Source organism: Scyliorhinus torazame, chromosome 5 (assembly GCF_047496885.1).
Source record: "Scyliorhinus torazame isolate Kashiwa2021f chromosome 5, sScyTor2.1, whole genome shotgun sequence".
Classification (NCBI taxonomy): Eukaryota; Metazoa; Chordata; class Chondrichthyes; order Carcharhiniformes; family Scyliorhinidae; genus Scyliorhinus; species Scyliorhinus torazame.
Genome location: NC_092711.1, coordinates 91,839,342 through 91,855,074, shown reverse-complemented (window position 1 = coordinate 91,855,074; position 15,733 = coordinate 91,839,342). Strand labels below are relative to the sequence as shown.

At 46.5% G+C, this 15,733-nt stretch overlaps 2 protein-coding genes across 4 annotated transcripts in view; one reads left to right on the top strand and one right to left on the bottom strand.

Moving 5' to 3' along the window:
• The window catches only part of LOC140421475 (uncharacterized), an 856,937-nt gene that overhangs the window by 356,770 nt on the left and 484,434 nt on the right, over window positions 1–15,733 (bottom strand). The window lies entirely within an intron of this gene.
• Window positions 507–14,271, top strand: LOC140418931 (uncharacterized). 2 transcript variants are annotated; one of them, XM_072502606.1, is made up of 3 exons: window positions 507–580; window positions 2,973–3,087; window positions 8,270–14,271. In XM_072502606.1, exon 3 carries the CDS (start codon window positions 8,386–8,388, stop codon window positions 9,505–9,507), a length of 1,122 nt encoding a protein of 373 aa, XP_072358707.1. In that variant the 5' UTR covers window positions 507–580; window positions 2,973–3,087; window positions 8,270–8,385; the 3' UTR covers window positions 9,508–14,271. The 2 variants fall into 2 exon arrangements, with proteins under 2 accessions (XP_072358707.1, XP_072358708.1); XM_072502607.1 differs by lacking the exon at window positions 507–580 and adding an exon at window positions 2,193–2,345.

Here is a 15,733-nt window from a genome sequence, read left to right as displayed (position 1 = left end):
TATCGAACCTTCTTTCCTCTCTTGCTTTCCCCAAGCATGTGGTCCAGTCAAATTAAACGACCAAAATCAGCGAGTCCCAACAGAAGTGTCACTGCCTGTGCGGAGTCTGCCCGTTCTCCCCGTGTCTGCGTGGGTTTCCTCCAAGTGCTCCGGTTTCCTCCCACAGTCCCAAGATGCGCGGGTTAGGTGGATTGGCCATGCTAAATTGCCCTTATGTTAGAGGGGGCTGCTGGGTTACAGCGATAGGGTGAAGGTGTGGGATTAAGTCGGGCGCTCTTTCCAAGAGCCGGCGCCGACTCGATGGGCCGAATGGCCTCCTTCTGCACTGTAAATTCTATGATTCTACCTCTATGGTTATTGAATAATCAGCGAGTCAGCCTGAAATCAGCCTCACAATGCCCAGGTGATTGACGGCAGCTCCGGACCAATAGAAAGAGGAGGCGCGGAACTGGAGGACCGACCGGGGGCAGCGAGTCCTCCAACCAATCGGAGTGAATGAGGGGCGGGCCCGCTGTGATTGAAGCATGCGCAGTGTGGGTAATGGCGATGCAGAAGGAAGTATTTTTCAGATCGGAAATTGGTAAGAGGCGTTTAACAATATGGAGGGAGCGAGAGATCGCGGGGTTGGGCGGAAATGTTGTGTAAAGCTGTTGTGACCCGCAAACCTCGGAAAAGTTTACGGGACCCGTTTGTACCGAGCGGGGCTGCAGTTCCTCATCTTCGGCTCGGGTTAACGGCCGCCATCCTTATTGGATGTGCATCAGGGCGCATGCGCGTTTGTTGTCTTTGTCGGGGGCCATGTTTCAACGAGTGGGAGGAGCTTGTTCCACATTGTTCAGAATGGAGACAACTTGTCCATCAAACTGCATTCGTCTTTGACTCCCAATGTCTTATTGATGATGCAAAGCGGTGGCAGAGATGGAAAGAAAAGGAAGCCAATCCTGCTCTTATTAGACATTCTGTCCCATGTGTCCAAAGTTCTGAGTCTCTGTTCAACCATATGAAGACCCAGGAGAGAAATTCACAACCCTGAGTAGACGTCACCCTCAAATCGAGGGACTGCTGATGACAAGAGGGTCAGTGTGCAGCGGGGGTCATGAGCGGTCATCCTTAACCCATAAGCAGGAGGGGAGAATGTTGTGAATTTCTATCCTGGACTGACGGTGATTAATTTTGGAAACACCTTTTACAGGGGATTAGTAGGGGAGGATTTACACGTGTGTGCGTGGGTTTCTTGCGGGTGCTCCCATTTCCTCCCACAGTCCAAAGACGTGCGGGTTAGGTGGATTGGCCATACTAAATTGCCCTTAGTGTCCAAAATTGCCCTTAGTGTTGGGTGGGGTTACTGGGTTATGGGGAAAGGGTGGAGGTGTGGACCTTGGGCAGGGTGCTCTTTCCAAGAGCCGGTGCAGACTCGATGGGCCAAATGGCCTCCTTCTGCACTGTAAATTCTATGAATGCATTTTCCTTTCTAACTGCCAACTTTCCTTCACTTGTTATTGGGATGTGGGTGTTGCCCTGGCCCAATGTTATAATCGTAATCAATTCGCATAATTTATATCAAAAATATCCATTTGAATGGCGGGTTTATTACCCAACATGGGTAGCAGCTGAGAATGTGCTCGTTCCACATGACAGAAGTTTCTCGCACATGCGCAGAGTCCGGCTGTGACTAGAACATGCGGCGTTCGGGCTGTGACCGGCGCATGCGCAGTTCAGGTTGTCGCTGACGGTGCGAGGAGCGGGAAAGAAACAATCGAGCAACTTTCAGGATTGGAGCCGGTGGGTGTCCGGGGAGCAATAGAAGTTGCGGAGTGAGCCCCGAGTAACTCCCGAGTAAAATGTTAACGGTCCCGTCTTAAACAGCACCGAACAGAGTGAGAGCTGAGCGGTGACAGGCCCGATTTCCACCCGCCATCTTTACAGAGGACAATGCGCCGCAGGGAAGGGACTGGTTTAGCACAGTGGGCTAAGACAGCTGGCTTGTAATGCAGAACAAGACCAGCAGCGCGGGTTCAATTCCCGTTCCAGCCTCCCCGAACAGGCGCCAGAATGGGGCGACTATGGGCTTTTCACAGGAACGTCATTGGAGACTACTTGTGACAATAAGTGATTATTATTATTATTATGCGCTGCGAGTCTGGACCGGATGCCAACTCTCACGGATTGACTGACTGGAGTCTCCAGCATTTTATTTTAGATCATTTGTGGGAGTAACTGGCTGGGCCAACATTTATTGCCCATCCCTAATTTCCCTGGAACCGAGTGGCTTGCTCGGCCATCTTGGAGGACATTTAAAGAGTCAACCACATTGCTGTGGTTTGGAATCGCGTCGGCCAGACCAGGTAAGGATGGCAGATTTTCTTTTCTGTTCATTCACGGGATGTGGGTGTCGCTGGCTGGGCCAGCATTCACTGCCCATCCCTAATTGCCCTAGAACTGAGTGCATCTCAGGGCATTTTAAGAGTCAACCAGCTGACTGGATTTGGAATCACATGTAGGCCAGACCAGGTAAGGATAGAAAATTTCCTTCACTGAAGGACAGGAGTAAACCAGATGGGTCTTTGCAACAACCAATAATGGTTTCATGGTCATCAGTAGACTTTCAATGAATTCAAATTTTATCTTCTGCCTTGGTGAGATTCATACCTGGGTGTCTGGAAAATCATTGGGACAGTAAAGAAGATTTTTGAACATTTCTGTTCAGTGGATATGAAAATATTGAAAATGGGATAAAGGTTGTTTGGCTGACAGTCAATCACTGTCCTGTAAGGTAATGAGTCCATTTACTTCCCAATTGGCCGAGGAAGGCAGTGTGTCACAAGGATGGATGTGTTGACCGATTAATGGCTGGAGGATGGGGGCAGGTCATGTGATCAAACCTCCAGGAATACATTTAATCAAAGTTGGTAAGGAGAGAATGTTGTGAATTTCTATCCGAAACTGACAGTGAGGTTTCTGTAAATTTACAGGATACTGGAAGAGGAGGTTTAACACACGGGAACGCAAACCAAACGTCACATCACAATCTGACAGAGTCACTCGGTTCATTAGAAACTGAATTTCAGCAGCATCTGGGTGTGGAAGGTAAAAGGTTTGTCTGTTCTGTCTGTGAGGGAACATTTCAGGTCTCAGTGTGACTGGAAAAGCCCTGAGATTCACAAACCCTGGTTAGGCCAAACCTGGGCCTGAGGAAGGTTAGAATGGCCTCGGAGGGAGTGTAGCACAGATTTAATTGAGTGATATCTGAACACCCCAGGGTTAAATTACATGGCGAAATTAGACAAAAATGTCAGAGTCAGCTGGCAGCACGGTGGCGCAGTGAGTTAGCCCTGCTGCCTCACAGCGCTTAGGTCCCAGGTTTGATCCCGGCTCTGGGTCACTGTCCATGTGGAGTTTGCACATTCTCCCCATGTTTGCGTGGGTTTCGCCCTCACAACCCAAAGATGTGCAGGTTAGGTGGATTGGCCATGCTAAATTGCCTCTTAATTGGAAAAAATTAATTGGGAACTCTAAATTTATTATTTTTATTTTTTAACATTATGGGCAGAGAAGGGCAATCGGTCCATTGAGTCCATGCGCGCTCCCAATCGGCACGCTGGTTAGCACTGTTGCTTCACAGCGCCAGGGACCCGGGTTCGATTCCCGGCTTGGGTCACTGTCTGCGATGTCTGCATCTTCTCCCCGTGTCTGCGTGGGTTTCCTGCTACAATTTCCTCCCACAAGTCCCGAAAGACGTGCTTGTTAGGTGAATTGGACATTCTGAATTCTCCTTCAGTGTACCCGAACAGGCGCCGGAGTGTGACGACCTGGGGATTTTCACAGTAACTTCATTGCAGTGTTAATGTAAGCCTACTTGTGACACCAATAAATATTATTATTATTATCTGGAGCAATCCAGTCAGAGTTATTCTCCTGCTCTGTCTCTGTATCCTTACAGCTTTATTTCTCTCAGGTATTTATCCAATTAAAAAAAAAAAAATCATTCATTGTGTCTATTTCCAAACTCCTTCATAGGCAGCAAGTTTAAGGTCATTGCCACTGGCTGTGTAAAAACATTCTTCCTCATACCTCCTGGACCATTTACATGCATGGATACGGAGCAACGTAGAAAATAGGAGCAGGAGGAGACCATTTGGCCCTTCGAACCTGCTCCACCATTCATTACGATCAGAGCTGATTTGGCTCAATAGCCTAATCCCGCTTTCACCCATATCCTTTGATCCCCTTCACCCTAAGTGCTGTATCGAACTGCTTCTTGAAAACATGCAATGTTTTGGCCTTAATTAGTTCCTGTGGCGACGAATTCCATCGGCTCACCACTCTCTGGGTGGAGGAATTTCTCCTCACCTCTCTCCCAAATGGTCTACCCCGTACCCTCAGACTGTGACCCCTATTTCTGGACACACCCACTATCGGGAACATCCGTCCTGAATCTTCTATGTCTCGCCCTGTTTTTTTAACATAAATTTAGAGTGCCCAATTCTTTTTTTTGCAATTAAGGGCAATTTTAGCATGGCCAATCTACCTACCCTGCACATCTTTGGATTTGTGGAGGTGAGACCCACGCAAACACAGGGAGAATGTGCAAACTCCACATAGACAGTGACCCGGGACCGGGATTGAACCCGGGTCCTCGGCGACATGAGGCAGCAGTGCCAACCACTGCGCCACCGTGCCACCCACATTTTATAGGGTTCTATGAGATCCCCCCCTGATTCTTCTGAACTCCAGCGAATACAATCCTAACCGATTCAACCTAACCTGCACATCTTTGGACTGTGGGAGGAAAGCGGAGCACCCGGAGGAAACCAATGTAGATACGGGGAGAAAGTGCAAACTCCACACAGTCAGGGTGGGAATTGAACTCGGGTCCCTGGTGCTGTGAGGAAGCAGTGCCAAGCACTATGCTATCCCTTCTCTTGCAACCCTCAAGAGAAAAATTATCCTTATCTCCATCTGAAATGGGTGACCCCTCACTTTGCAATAGTGACCCCCTTGTTCCAGATTCTCTCACAAGCGGAAACGTCCTCTCCACATCCACCCTGTCAAAACCCCTCAGGATCTTATATCGTTCAATCCAGGTTTTACCCAAAACTTTAAATCTGTGTCCCGACTGCTTGTGCGATCAGTGAATGGAAATAAGAACATAAGAACTAGGAGCAGGAGTAGGCCATCTGGCCCCTCGAGCCTGCTCCGCCATTCAATGAGATCATGGCTGATCTTTTGTGGACTCAGCTCCACTTTCCGGCCCGAACACCATAACCCTTAATCCCTTTATTCTTCAAAAAACTATCTATCTTTATCTTAAAAACATTTAATGAAGGAGCCTCTACTGCTTCACTGGGCAAGGAATTCCATAGATTCACAACCCTTTGGGTGAAGAAGTTCCTCCTAAACTCAGTCCTAAATCTACTTCCCCTTATTTTGAGGCTATGCCCCCTAGTTCTGCTTTCACCCTCCAGTGGAAACAACCTGCCCGCATCTATCCTCTCGATTCCCTTCATAATCTTCTATGTTTCTATAAGATCCCCCCTCATCCTTCTAAATTCCAACGAGTACAGTCCCAGTCTACTCAACCTCTCATCGTAATCCAACCCCTTCAGCTCTGGGATTAACCTAGTGAATCTCCTCTGCACACCCTCCAGTGCCAGTACGTCCTTTCTCAAGTAAGGAGACCAAAACTGAACACAATACTCCAGGTGTGGCCTCACTAACACCTTATACAATTGCAGCATAACCTCCCTAGTCTTAAACTCCATCCCTCTAGCAATGAAGGACAAAATTCCATTTACCTTCTTAATCACCTGTTGCACCTGAAAACCAACTTTCTGCGACTCATGCACGAGCACACCCAGGTCTCTCTGCACAGCAGCATGTTTTAATATTTTATCATTTAAATAATAATCCCTTTTGCCGTTATTCTTACCAAAATGGATAACCTCACATTTGTCAACATTGTATTCCATCTGCCAGAACCTAGCCCATTCACTTAGCCTGTCCAAATCCCTCTGCAGACTTCCAGTATCCTCTGCACTTTTTGCTTTACCACTTATCTTAGTGTCGTCTGCAAACTTGGACACATTGCCCTTGGTCCCCAACTCCAAATCATCTATGTAAATTGTGAACAGTTGTGGGCCCAACACTGATCCCTGAGGGACACCACTAGCTACTGATTGCCAACCAGAGAAACACCCATTAATCCCCACTCTTTGCTTTCTATTAATTAACCAATCCTCTATCTATGCTCCTACTTTCCCCTTAATGCCATGCATCTTTATCTTATGCAACAACCTTTTGTGTGGCACCTTGTCAAAGGCTTTCTGGAAATCCAGATATACCACATCCATTGGCTCCCCGTTATCTACCGCACTGTTAATGTCCTCAAAAAATTCCACTAAATTAGTTAGGCACGACCTGCCCTTTATGAACCCATGCTGCGTCTGTCCAATGGGACAATTTCCATCCAGATGCCTCGCTATTTCTTCCTTGATGATAGATTCCAGCATCTTCCCTACTACCGAAGTTAAGCTCACTGGCCTATAATTACCCCAAAGAAACAGTGTTTCTTTATCCACCCGATGGAAACCTGGCATAATCTTGTGTACCTGAATCAAATCTCCCCTCAATCTCCTTTGCTGGAACCATTCTGGTAAATCTCCTCTGCACCATCTCCCAAGAACCTTCACATTCAGATAGAGTTGCAGATAGCGAGTTGCAGAGGACTGTCAGAAAATACAGCAAAATATAGATAGATTGGAGAGTTGGGAAGAGAAATGGCAGTTGGAGTTCAATCCAGGCAAATGCAAGGTGATGCATTTTGGAAGATCCAATTCAAGAGCGGACTATAAGGTCAATGGAAGAGTCCTGGGGAAAATTGATATACAGAGAGATCTGGGAGTTCAGGTCCATTGTACCGTGAAGGTGGCAACGCAGGTCGATAGAGTGGTCAAGAAGGCATACAACATGCTTGCCTTCATCGGACGCGGTATTGAGTACAAGAGTTGGCAGGTCATGTTACAGTTGTATAGGACTTTGGTTAGGCTACATTTGGAGTACTGCGTGTAGTTCTGGTCGCCACATTATCAGAAGGGTGTGGATGTTTTAGAGAGGGTGCAGAGGAGGTTCACCAGGATGTTGTCTGGTATGGAGGTTGCTAGCTATGAAGAAAGGTTGAGTAGATTAGGATTGTTTTCGTTGGAATGATGGAGGTTGAGGGGGGACCTGATTAGATCTACAAAATTATGAGAGGTATGGACAGGGTGGATAGCAACAAGATTTTTCAAGCGTGTGGGTGTCAATTACAAGGGGTCACGGTTTCAAGGTGAGAGGGGGAAAGTTTAAGGGAGATGTGCGTGGAAAGTTTTTTACGCAGCGCGTGGTGGGTGCCTGGAACGCTTTGCCAGCGGAGGTGGTAGAGGCGGGCACGATAGCATCATTTAAGATGCATCTAGACAGATATATGAACGGGCGGGGAACAGAGAGAAGTAGATCCTTGGAAAGAGACGACAGGTTTAGATAAAGAATCTGGATTGACGCAGGCTGGGAGGGCCGAAGGGCCTTTTCCTGTGCTGTAATTTTTCTTTGTTCCTTGTTCTTGCTGAAGAGTGGTGACCAGAACTTCATAAAGATTCACAGAATAGAATTAGAGCCATAGAATTCCTACAGAGCAGAAGGGGGCCATTCGAGTCTGCACTGATTCTCTGAAAGGGCACCCTGCCTCGGCCCACACCCCTACCCTGTCCCTGTAACACCATAGCCCCACCTAACCTGTGCATCCCTGGACACTCAGGGGCAATTTATCAAGGCCAATCCACCTAATGTTCCCTTCTTTGGACTGTGGGAGGAAACCTGAACACCGGGTGGAACCCTACGCAGACAGGGGGAGAAAGTGCAAGCTCCACACACACAGTCACCAAGGCCGGAATTGAACCTGAGTCCCTGGCACTGTGAGGCAGCAGTGCTAACCACCGTGCCACCAAAAGCATAGTTTCAGTATCAATATTTCTATTTCTAAAGCTCAAGATTGAATTTGCTTTGCCAACTACTCTCTCGATAATGTCTTGTAAATATACAAAATCCCTCTTCACCTCTTTCTCTCTCCTCCCAAAGAGGCCAGTTGTGTTTTTACAGCAATCCAGCAGTTTTCATGGTCACTTTTTCCCAATGCCGGCCCCCCAAATGACCAGACTCATTCAGCTCAATTTCACAACCTGCCTTTGTGTTTTTGTGGGTTCTCTCTCACTCCCTATTTTCTGTTTTCAATCAGTTTCACAGGGTGTTCGAAGGGGAGGCTTCAAAGTCCAGATATGCAAACCAAATATCACATCAGGATCTGACAGAGTTTCCAATTTATCATATCCTGAACATCATCGTACTTTGAACATGGAAGGAAAAAGCATCGTTCACAGTGGGACAAAACCATACACGTGTTGTGTGTGTGGACGAGGATTCGCTCGATCATCAGGCCTCACGAGACACAAATGCAGTCACACTGAGGAGAAATCGTGGAAATGTGGGGACTGTGGGAAAGGATTCACTTCCCCATCCCAGTTGGAAATTCATCGACGCAGTCACACTGGGGAGAGACCATTCACCTGCTCCAAGTGTGGGAAGGGATTCACTCGGTCATCCCACCTGTTGAGTCACCAGCGGGTTCACACTGATGAGAGACCGTTTCAATGTCCAGACTGCGGCAAGTGCTGTAAAAGTTCTGTGGAACTGATGAGCCATCAACGTGTTCACACTGACGAGAAACCATTTAGGTGCTCTTGCTGCGGGACTGGATTCAGACGATTATCTCACCTCACTGAACATCAGCGAGTTCACACTGGGGAGAGGCCATTCGCCTGCTCCAAGTGTGGGAAGGGATTTACTCAGTCATCCACCCTGCAAAAGCACCAGCGAGTTCACACTAGGGAGAGACCGTTTCGATGTCCTGACTGCGGGAAGTGCTGTAAAAGTTCTGGGAATCTCATGAGCCATCAACGTGTTCACACTGACGAGAAACCGTTCAGGTGCTCTCACTGCGGGACTGGGTTCAGACACTCATCTCAGCTCACTGGACATCAGCGAATTCACACTGGGGAGAGACCATTTGCCTGCGCCCAGTGTGGGAAGGGATTCATTCAGTCATCGGCCCTGCTGAGTCACCAGCGAGTTCACACTGGAGAGAGACCGTTCACCTGTTCAGAGTGTGGGAAGGGATTCAAAATGTCTTCCAACCTACAGAAGCACCAGCGAGTTCACACTGATGAGAGACCGTTCCAATGTCCAGACTGCGGGAAGTGCTATAAAAGTTCTGGGGAACTGATGAGCCATCAACGTATTCACACTGACGAGAGACCGTTTCGGTGCTCTCACTGCGGGACTGGGTTCAGACGATCATCTAACCTCACTGTACATAAGCGAGTTCACACTGGGGAGAGGCCATTCACCTGCTCCGAGTGTGGGAAGGGATTTACTCAGTCATCCGACCTGCGGAAGCACCAACGAGGCCACAAGTAACCACAGTGATTGGGTTTTGCTGTTACTCACATTCAGGACTGAACCATGTTCATTTGGGTCTCTTTCTGCTGATAACAAACTTCAGCCCATTTACAGGGGCTAATATTCTGGCTAAAAGTCAAATAAATTAGTTTTGAGTTAAATCCTCAGTGTATTGAAACTTTTCAATATCTCTGACACAAGTTAGTTCCTTTTGAAGTACTCTCGCTCTCCCCTGTCTCTTCCATCCTCACCTCCAACAAAAAGTGTGAGGAGCTTGTGGAGCTTCTTTGTGACTGAGATTGAGTAAATCCGATCAGCTGCCTCTCCTGCTTCCCTCCCTTCCACGAGCCCACCGGACCAAACTGTCTCTAAATGTCATCCCTTCCTGAGCCCTGAACCCACATCTTTCTCTAGTTTCTCTCCCATCTCCTCTCATGCCCTCTCAGAGCTCATCTTGTCCATGAGACCCAGCTCCTGCTCCATCGACCCTATTCCCACTGAGCTACTGATCAGCCAACTACCCTGTGTCCGTGGATATTGTCAACATTTCTCTCTCTTCAGCAACTGTCCCTCTGTCCTTCAAATCTGCCATCATCACACCCTCAATAAAACAAACCCTTGACCCTGCCACCCTTACAAATTACGGCCCCATCTTCAACTCCGTCTCCTCTCGAAACTCTTTGAACATGTTGCCACCTCCCAAATCCTTGCCCATCTTTCCCAGAACTCCCATGTTTGAATCCCTTCAATCAGGTCTCCGCCCTGTCACAGTGAAATACAAGAGACAAACACAATCTTACCCGGAGAGAAGACAGACAATCCGGGAGCTTGGATGCAAGGGCGGCACGGTAGCACAGTGGGTAGCACTGTTGCTTCACAGTGCCAGGGACCCGGGTTCGATTCCTGCTTGGGTCACTGTCTGTGCGGAGTCTGCACGTTCTCCCCGTATCTGCGTGGGTTTCCTCCGGGTGCTACGGTTTCCTCCCACACTCCAAAGATGTGCAGGTTAGGTGGATTGACTATGCTAAATTGCCCTTCGTGTCCAAAAGGTTAGATGGGGTTACGGGGATAGGGTGGCGGTGTGGGCTTAAGTAGGATGCTCTTTCCGAGGGCTGGTACAGACTCGATGGCCCAAATGGCCTCCTGCACTGTAAATTCTCTGATTCTATGAGGTGAGATTGTCCTTTCTGAGCTCCAGCCAGGTGATGTTAAACACTCAGGCGGGAAAGACAAAAGACAAAAATCTACAACGTGTTTAAAACAGCTGATTTATTTCACCAATATCGAGAATGTTAAACTCCAGTCCCTCAGAGGTTATTATCATCAGAAACAAACTCCAACTATCAGAGTAAAAATCTCAAAGTTCTGGTCCAGATAGAGGCCAGTTGGCCCATTGTGTGAGTGCTGGCTGAAGTGGAACTATTCGGCTTAATCCTATTTTGCAGATCTCAGTCGATTGCCCTGTCTGTTCCAGTCCTTCAGTTGGATATCCAAGACATTTATTTTAAAGTGATCCGGATTTCTGCTTCTGTGACCCTATCAGACAGTGAGTTCTGGGTGCCCACCACTGAAATGATGACTCCTAGAAGCCATAGCTTTGCCAAAAGAAGTATCCATTCTAAAGGGTATGGCCATTACTCAAGACAACACTATAGAAGCACAAGGAAACACCCTTGCAGACAGAGTCGCAAAGGAAGCTGCCTCCCAGTGGGATTCTTCAGCAGAACCAAGACACATCTACAAATTGGGAGTGACCGATTTATTACAAGATCTGCGTGAAATGCAACATGACTCGGCACAAGAAGAGAAACCATAGAATTTACAGTGCCGAAGGAGGCCATTCGGCCCATCGAGTCTGCACCGGCTCTTGGAAAGAGCACCCCACCCAAGGTTAACACCTCCACCCTATCCCCATAACGCAGTAACCCTACCCAACACTAAGGGCAATTTTGGACACTAAGGGCAATTTATCATGGCCAATCCACCTAACCTGCACATCTTTGGACTGTGGGAGGAAACCGGAGCACTCGGAGGAAACCCACGCACACACGGGGAGGATGTGCAGACTCCCCACAGACAGTGACCCAAGCCAGAATCAAACCTGGGACCCTGGAGCTGTGAAGCAATTGTGCTATCCACAATGCTACCGTGCTGCCCCGTGCTGGTCATGGTTAGACTCAGGTATCCAGTTGTATGATGATGATATTTGGAGACAAGTTCAGACTGATAAACCAGTTGCACCACAGGCACTGATGCCATTTTGCCATTTCTGGCCCAGGACAGATGATGGCTTGATTCCAGAAAAGTTGGTGTGGCAAAGGATTCAAAAAACATGCACAATTGGTATCCAACCACTGTAACCTGTCAAAAGAACAACCTACGACCTATAACATCAATGCCTCAGCTAAAAGCTGCCCCTGCAGTTCCATTCCAGAATATACAGGTTGATTACATCACCCTTCCTACATGTCAAAGATACACTGACGTCCTTGTAATAGTGAATAGCCTCTCTAGATGGGAAGAGGCTGCGCCAGCCAGGAGGGCTACAGCCAACCATACAGCCAAAGTTCTATGCAAAGCCTATATTCCCAGATGGGGAGTACCAGCTAGCATTGACTCAGACAATGGAACCCACTTTACAGTTGCTGTTTGCCAGGAGGTGTGCAGGTTACTGAACATCGATTGGAATCTACACTGCCCTGATCATCCAGAATCATCAGGACAAGTGGAACGCATGAACCTGACTTTAAAAGAACGATTGTCCAAATACAACCAAAAAGGCAGGAATTGGATTCAGGCCTTGGCACTCCTTTTGTGCAGTATCAGAGCAACCCCAAACTAAGCCCATTTAAGGTCATCACTGGTAGACCCATGTCCCTGCCAGGAACTATTGACTTAAGAAAGACAGACTGTCATCTGATGAGGGATGCTTTACTTAGTTATTGTCAAAACTTAACAAATGCTTTCAGGCCTCGATGGCGTGGGGCGATCCTCCTGATGGGGCCACGACTTGGTGCCCGTCGAATCCGCTTACGTAAAACAAATTCAGCACGAACCATTAGGAGCCAAGTGGGAAGGCCCCTACCAGATATTACTCTCAACCCAGTCAGCCGTGAAACTCCAAGGAAAGAAATCAAGGATTCACGCGTCATATGTGAAGCGTGCTTACCAAAATCAGAATCTAAAAATGTTTGCCATAATATTGATTTGCAGTTATGTGTTTGGCCCAGCAGGCCTTACCCAGGAGTTCAATGTTAACACGTTCCTTTACATGTCCTATACCTATGCCAGAGACTTTAACGTCTCTAATTGCTGGGTGTGTTCTTCTATCCCTACCAATTCCCAAGCAGGTATCCCACTGCAGCCTGTTCCTTTTACTTTATCCCAAATGGAAGAATGGTACATTTTCCAAAATCCCGACTCTTCCCTTCCCCAATGTGGAGACACCAGAACCAAAGAAATGATAAACGATGAGGTTAAGAGATGGCGATCTGCAGGCCGCCCATTAAACACTTTCAAGGGATGGTATCAACATGTCTGTGATCGGAAACAGAAATAACCTTCCCAACTGGTCATAACCATACTGGGACAATATGTTTAATCAGCTATAATCATAGAGCATGGAATGCGGGATACAGTAAATGTGAATATTATTGGATGTGAGTGCTAGTACACAGTGCACTCATGACACAAGAAAGGTAGTGGTCTCTGGACATTAAGGGAATCCCCATCGACTTTAAAGGGATATCTAATCACACTGATGGGACAAATTGTACAGAATATTGGTACCCACAAGTGGTTGCCCAATATTCTACCTATAATGGCACCTATTACAGTAATACTGCATACCCTTGGCTCCCGGTGAGCTGCAGAGGAGCGTGCTATTTATGATTCATTGTCCCCTTCATCTGCCATTCCCTTTCCCTAGCCGATGCTATAAACGCAGACTCAAAACATGGACCTTTCATCCCAGTTTGAGAAATATCAACCTACCACTATCATCACGAGGTCTAAACGCGAGATCACAGGGGCTGAGAAATTCTTTTCTGCTCTCATCCCTGCCTATGGCATCATCGTATTGACTAGAGAATACATTAAATTGGCCGCAGCCTTTGAGGAAATAGCCAATGACACTGCCCGAGCCCTCAGTAGCATTTCAGCCGAGATGCTAGCCATTCGAACTGTGGCTTTACAGAATCGGATGGCACTTGACTATGTGCTAGCCGAAAAAGGTGGCACCTGTGCCCTGATTGGTGCAGGGTGTTGCACCTACATCCCAGATAATTCGGAAGAAATCAACAGCTTGCCAGTACATATTCCAGAAGAAGTTGGGAAACTTTAACAACTCTCTGACACCCCTCTTAGGGGATGGCTCTCTGGATGGGTGGGTAGCACAGGAATTTCCATCATTCAGGGACTTCTCTAATTTTTCATTTTTGGGCTTGTCATTTAGTTAGTGATCTTGCCGATCAGATGCATTGGCCAATGTATGGCTACCCATAATGCCCCAACAGTCAAAGTGGTTCATATTGGTCCAACTGCACCACCAGCCCATGACATTGAACCAGGCTCCTACTATTGAACTGTCATTACTGCATTATTACCCAATTATTACTGCAATCATGGAATCAACTTCCATTATTACTGAATTGTTATTGTACTATATAATCACTTTTCTGAATAAAATACATCCAGAATGCTTGTAACGCTTGCAAAGCTTTGCCCACTCCAGTGTTGATGGCTGTTCTCAAACAAGTGAACCATTAAAGACAATGCAAATGAGTTCCTCCCCGCGCTTAATTCTATCCTATCACATTTCTTCCCTAACTTCTATTCATTATTTTGATTCATCTTATTAATCTTTAGAAGAATCAAAAGGGGGGACTGATAGAAATGGGCTTTCTAGTTACCTATAGATGATAACGGTAAAATAGTTAAATGAGAACTCGGTAAGCATGAAGCATTATTTGAGTGCAACAATAGCTGGATACCCATTAAGGGTTAATCCAGATCATACACTTTAGTTTTCGTTCATTAAACCTATATTTTAACATTTGCAAATTGCTTGAGACAAGCAAGGTCAGTCACGCCAACTAGCTAAAAGACCCCATTGTCTCCTGCTGCTTTTCCAGCATGGGCAGTCTTGTTTCCATGGTAATAGACAGTCTGAGGTCATAATGTCCTGAAGGCTGTTTTTTTTCTAATTAATGTTGAGATGCAGGTGTCAATAATTTGGAAAATTGGCAAGCGATGGAATGGGAGAATTCCGCCAACATACTCAAATACATATATCTCTTAAATTGATGGATAGACACTTTGGTCAAATTGATGAATTATAAATTAGTTAAAGCCAATCAGCAGTAAAAAGAAGGCCAGACTTTGAGATAACAATTCTCTTAAGAATCACTTACCGGAATGGAAAAGTGCTTCTGTTGCTCTGTTCTGTTTCTCTTCTTGCTCACTCCATCTATATTTCTGAAACCTTTGCTGCTCGCTTTGCTAATCAAAATTACCCAGTTACTTTATCTGGTGTATTATGATTTGAATGAAAACTCAACTTCTGTATTTGCTAAAGACAATTAATCTGACTAGCTTACTGCAGGGCTAGTTGGTGATTTTTTCTAAATTTTGTATTAAAAACAAGTGGCACAGATGACAAATAAAGTTCAACTGGACTTTGCCAAAAAGCACAGACTTGACCTCTGTTATTTGGGAACTGAGAAGGGATAACGCATATCCAGGGTTCCGAATAGACACAGAGATCCATTATGCCCCTTCCACTCCCAATCCTCTGCTAATTACTTTAAATCTAAACCCCTTGGTTATTGATCTGTTCATGAAATAAATCCTTCTTGTCCATTCTATCCGGGCCCCTCACAATATTAAACACATCATTTAATCTCTCCTCAGCGTTCTCTGTTCCACAGAAAACAACCTCGGCCTCTCCAATCTTTCCTCATTGTTAAAATTCTCCATTTGCGTCAACATCCTGGTCAATCTCCTCTATATCCTCTCTGGTATGAACACATCCTTCCTGTAATGTGGTGACCAGAACTGTACTCAGTAATGCAGCTGTGGCTTAACTCGTGTTTTGGACAGTTCCAGTATAACCTCCCTGATCTTATAATAAAAACAGAAAATGCTGGAAATACTCAGCAACTCTGGCAGCATCTGTGGAGAGAGGGGTTTCAGGTCTTTCCTCCAAGAGAAATTGCTGGGAATATTCCCTGCTCCAGTACTCTAT

Excerpts from the sequence above, each read along its gene's own strand:
- LOC140418931 (XM_072502606.1), top strand. The coding sequence starts at position 8,386 with ATGGAAGGAAAAAGCATCGTTCACAGTGGGACAAAACCATACACGTGT.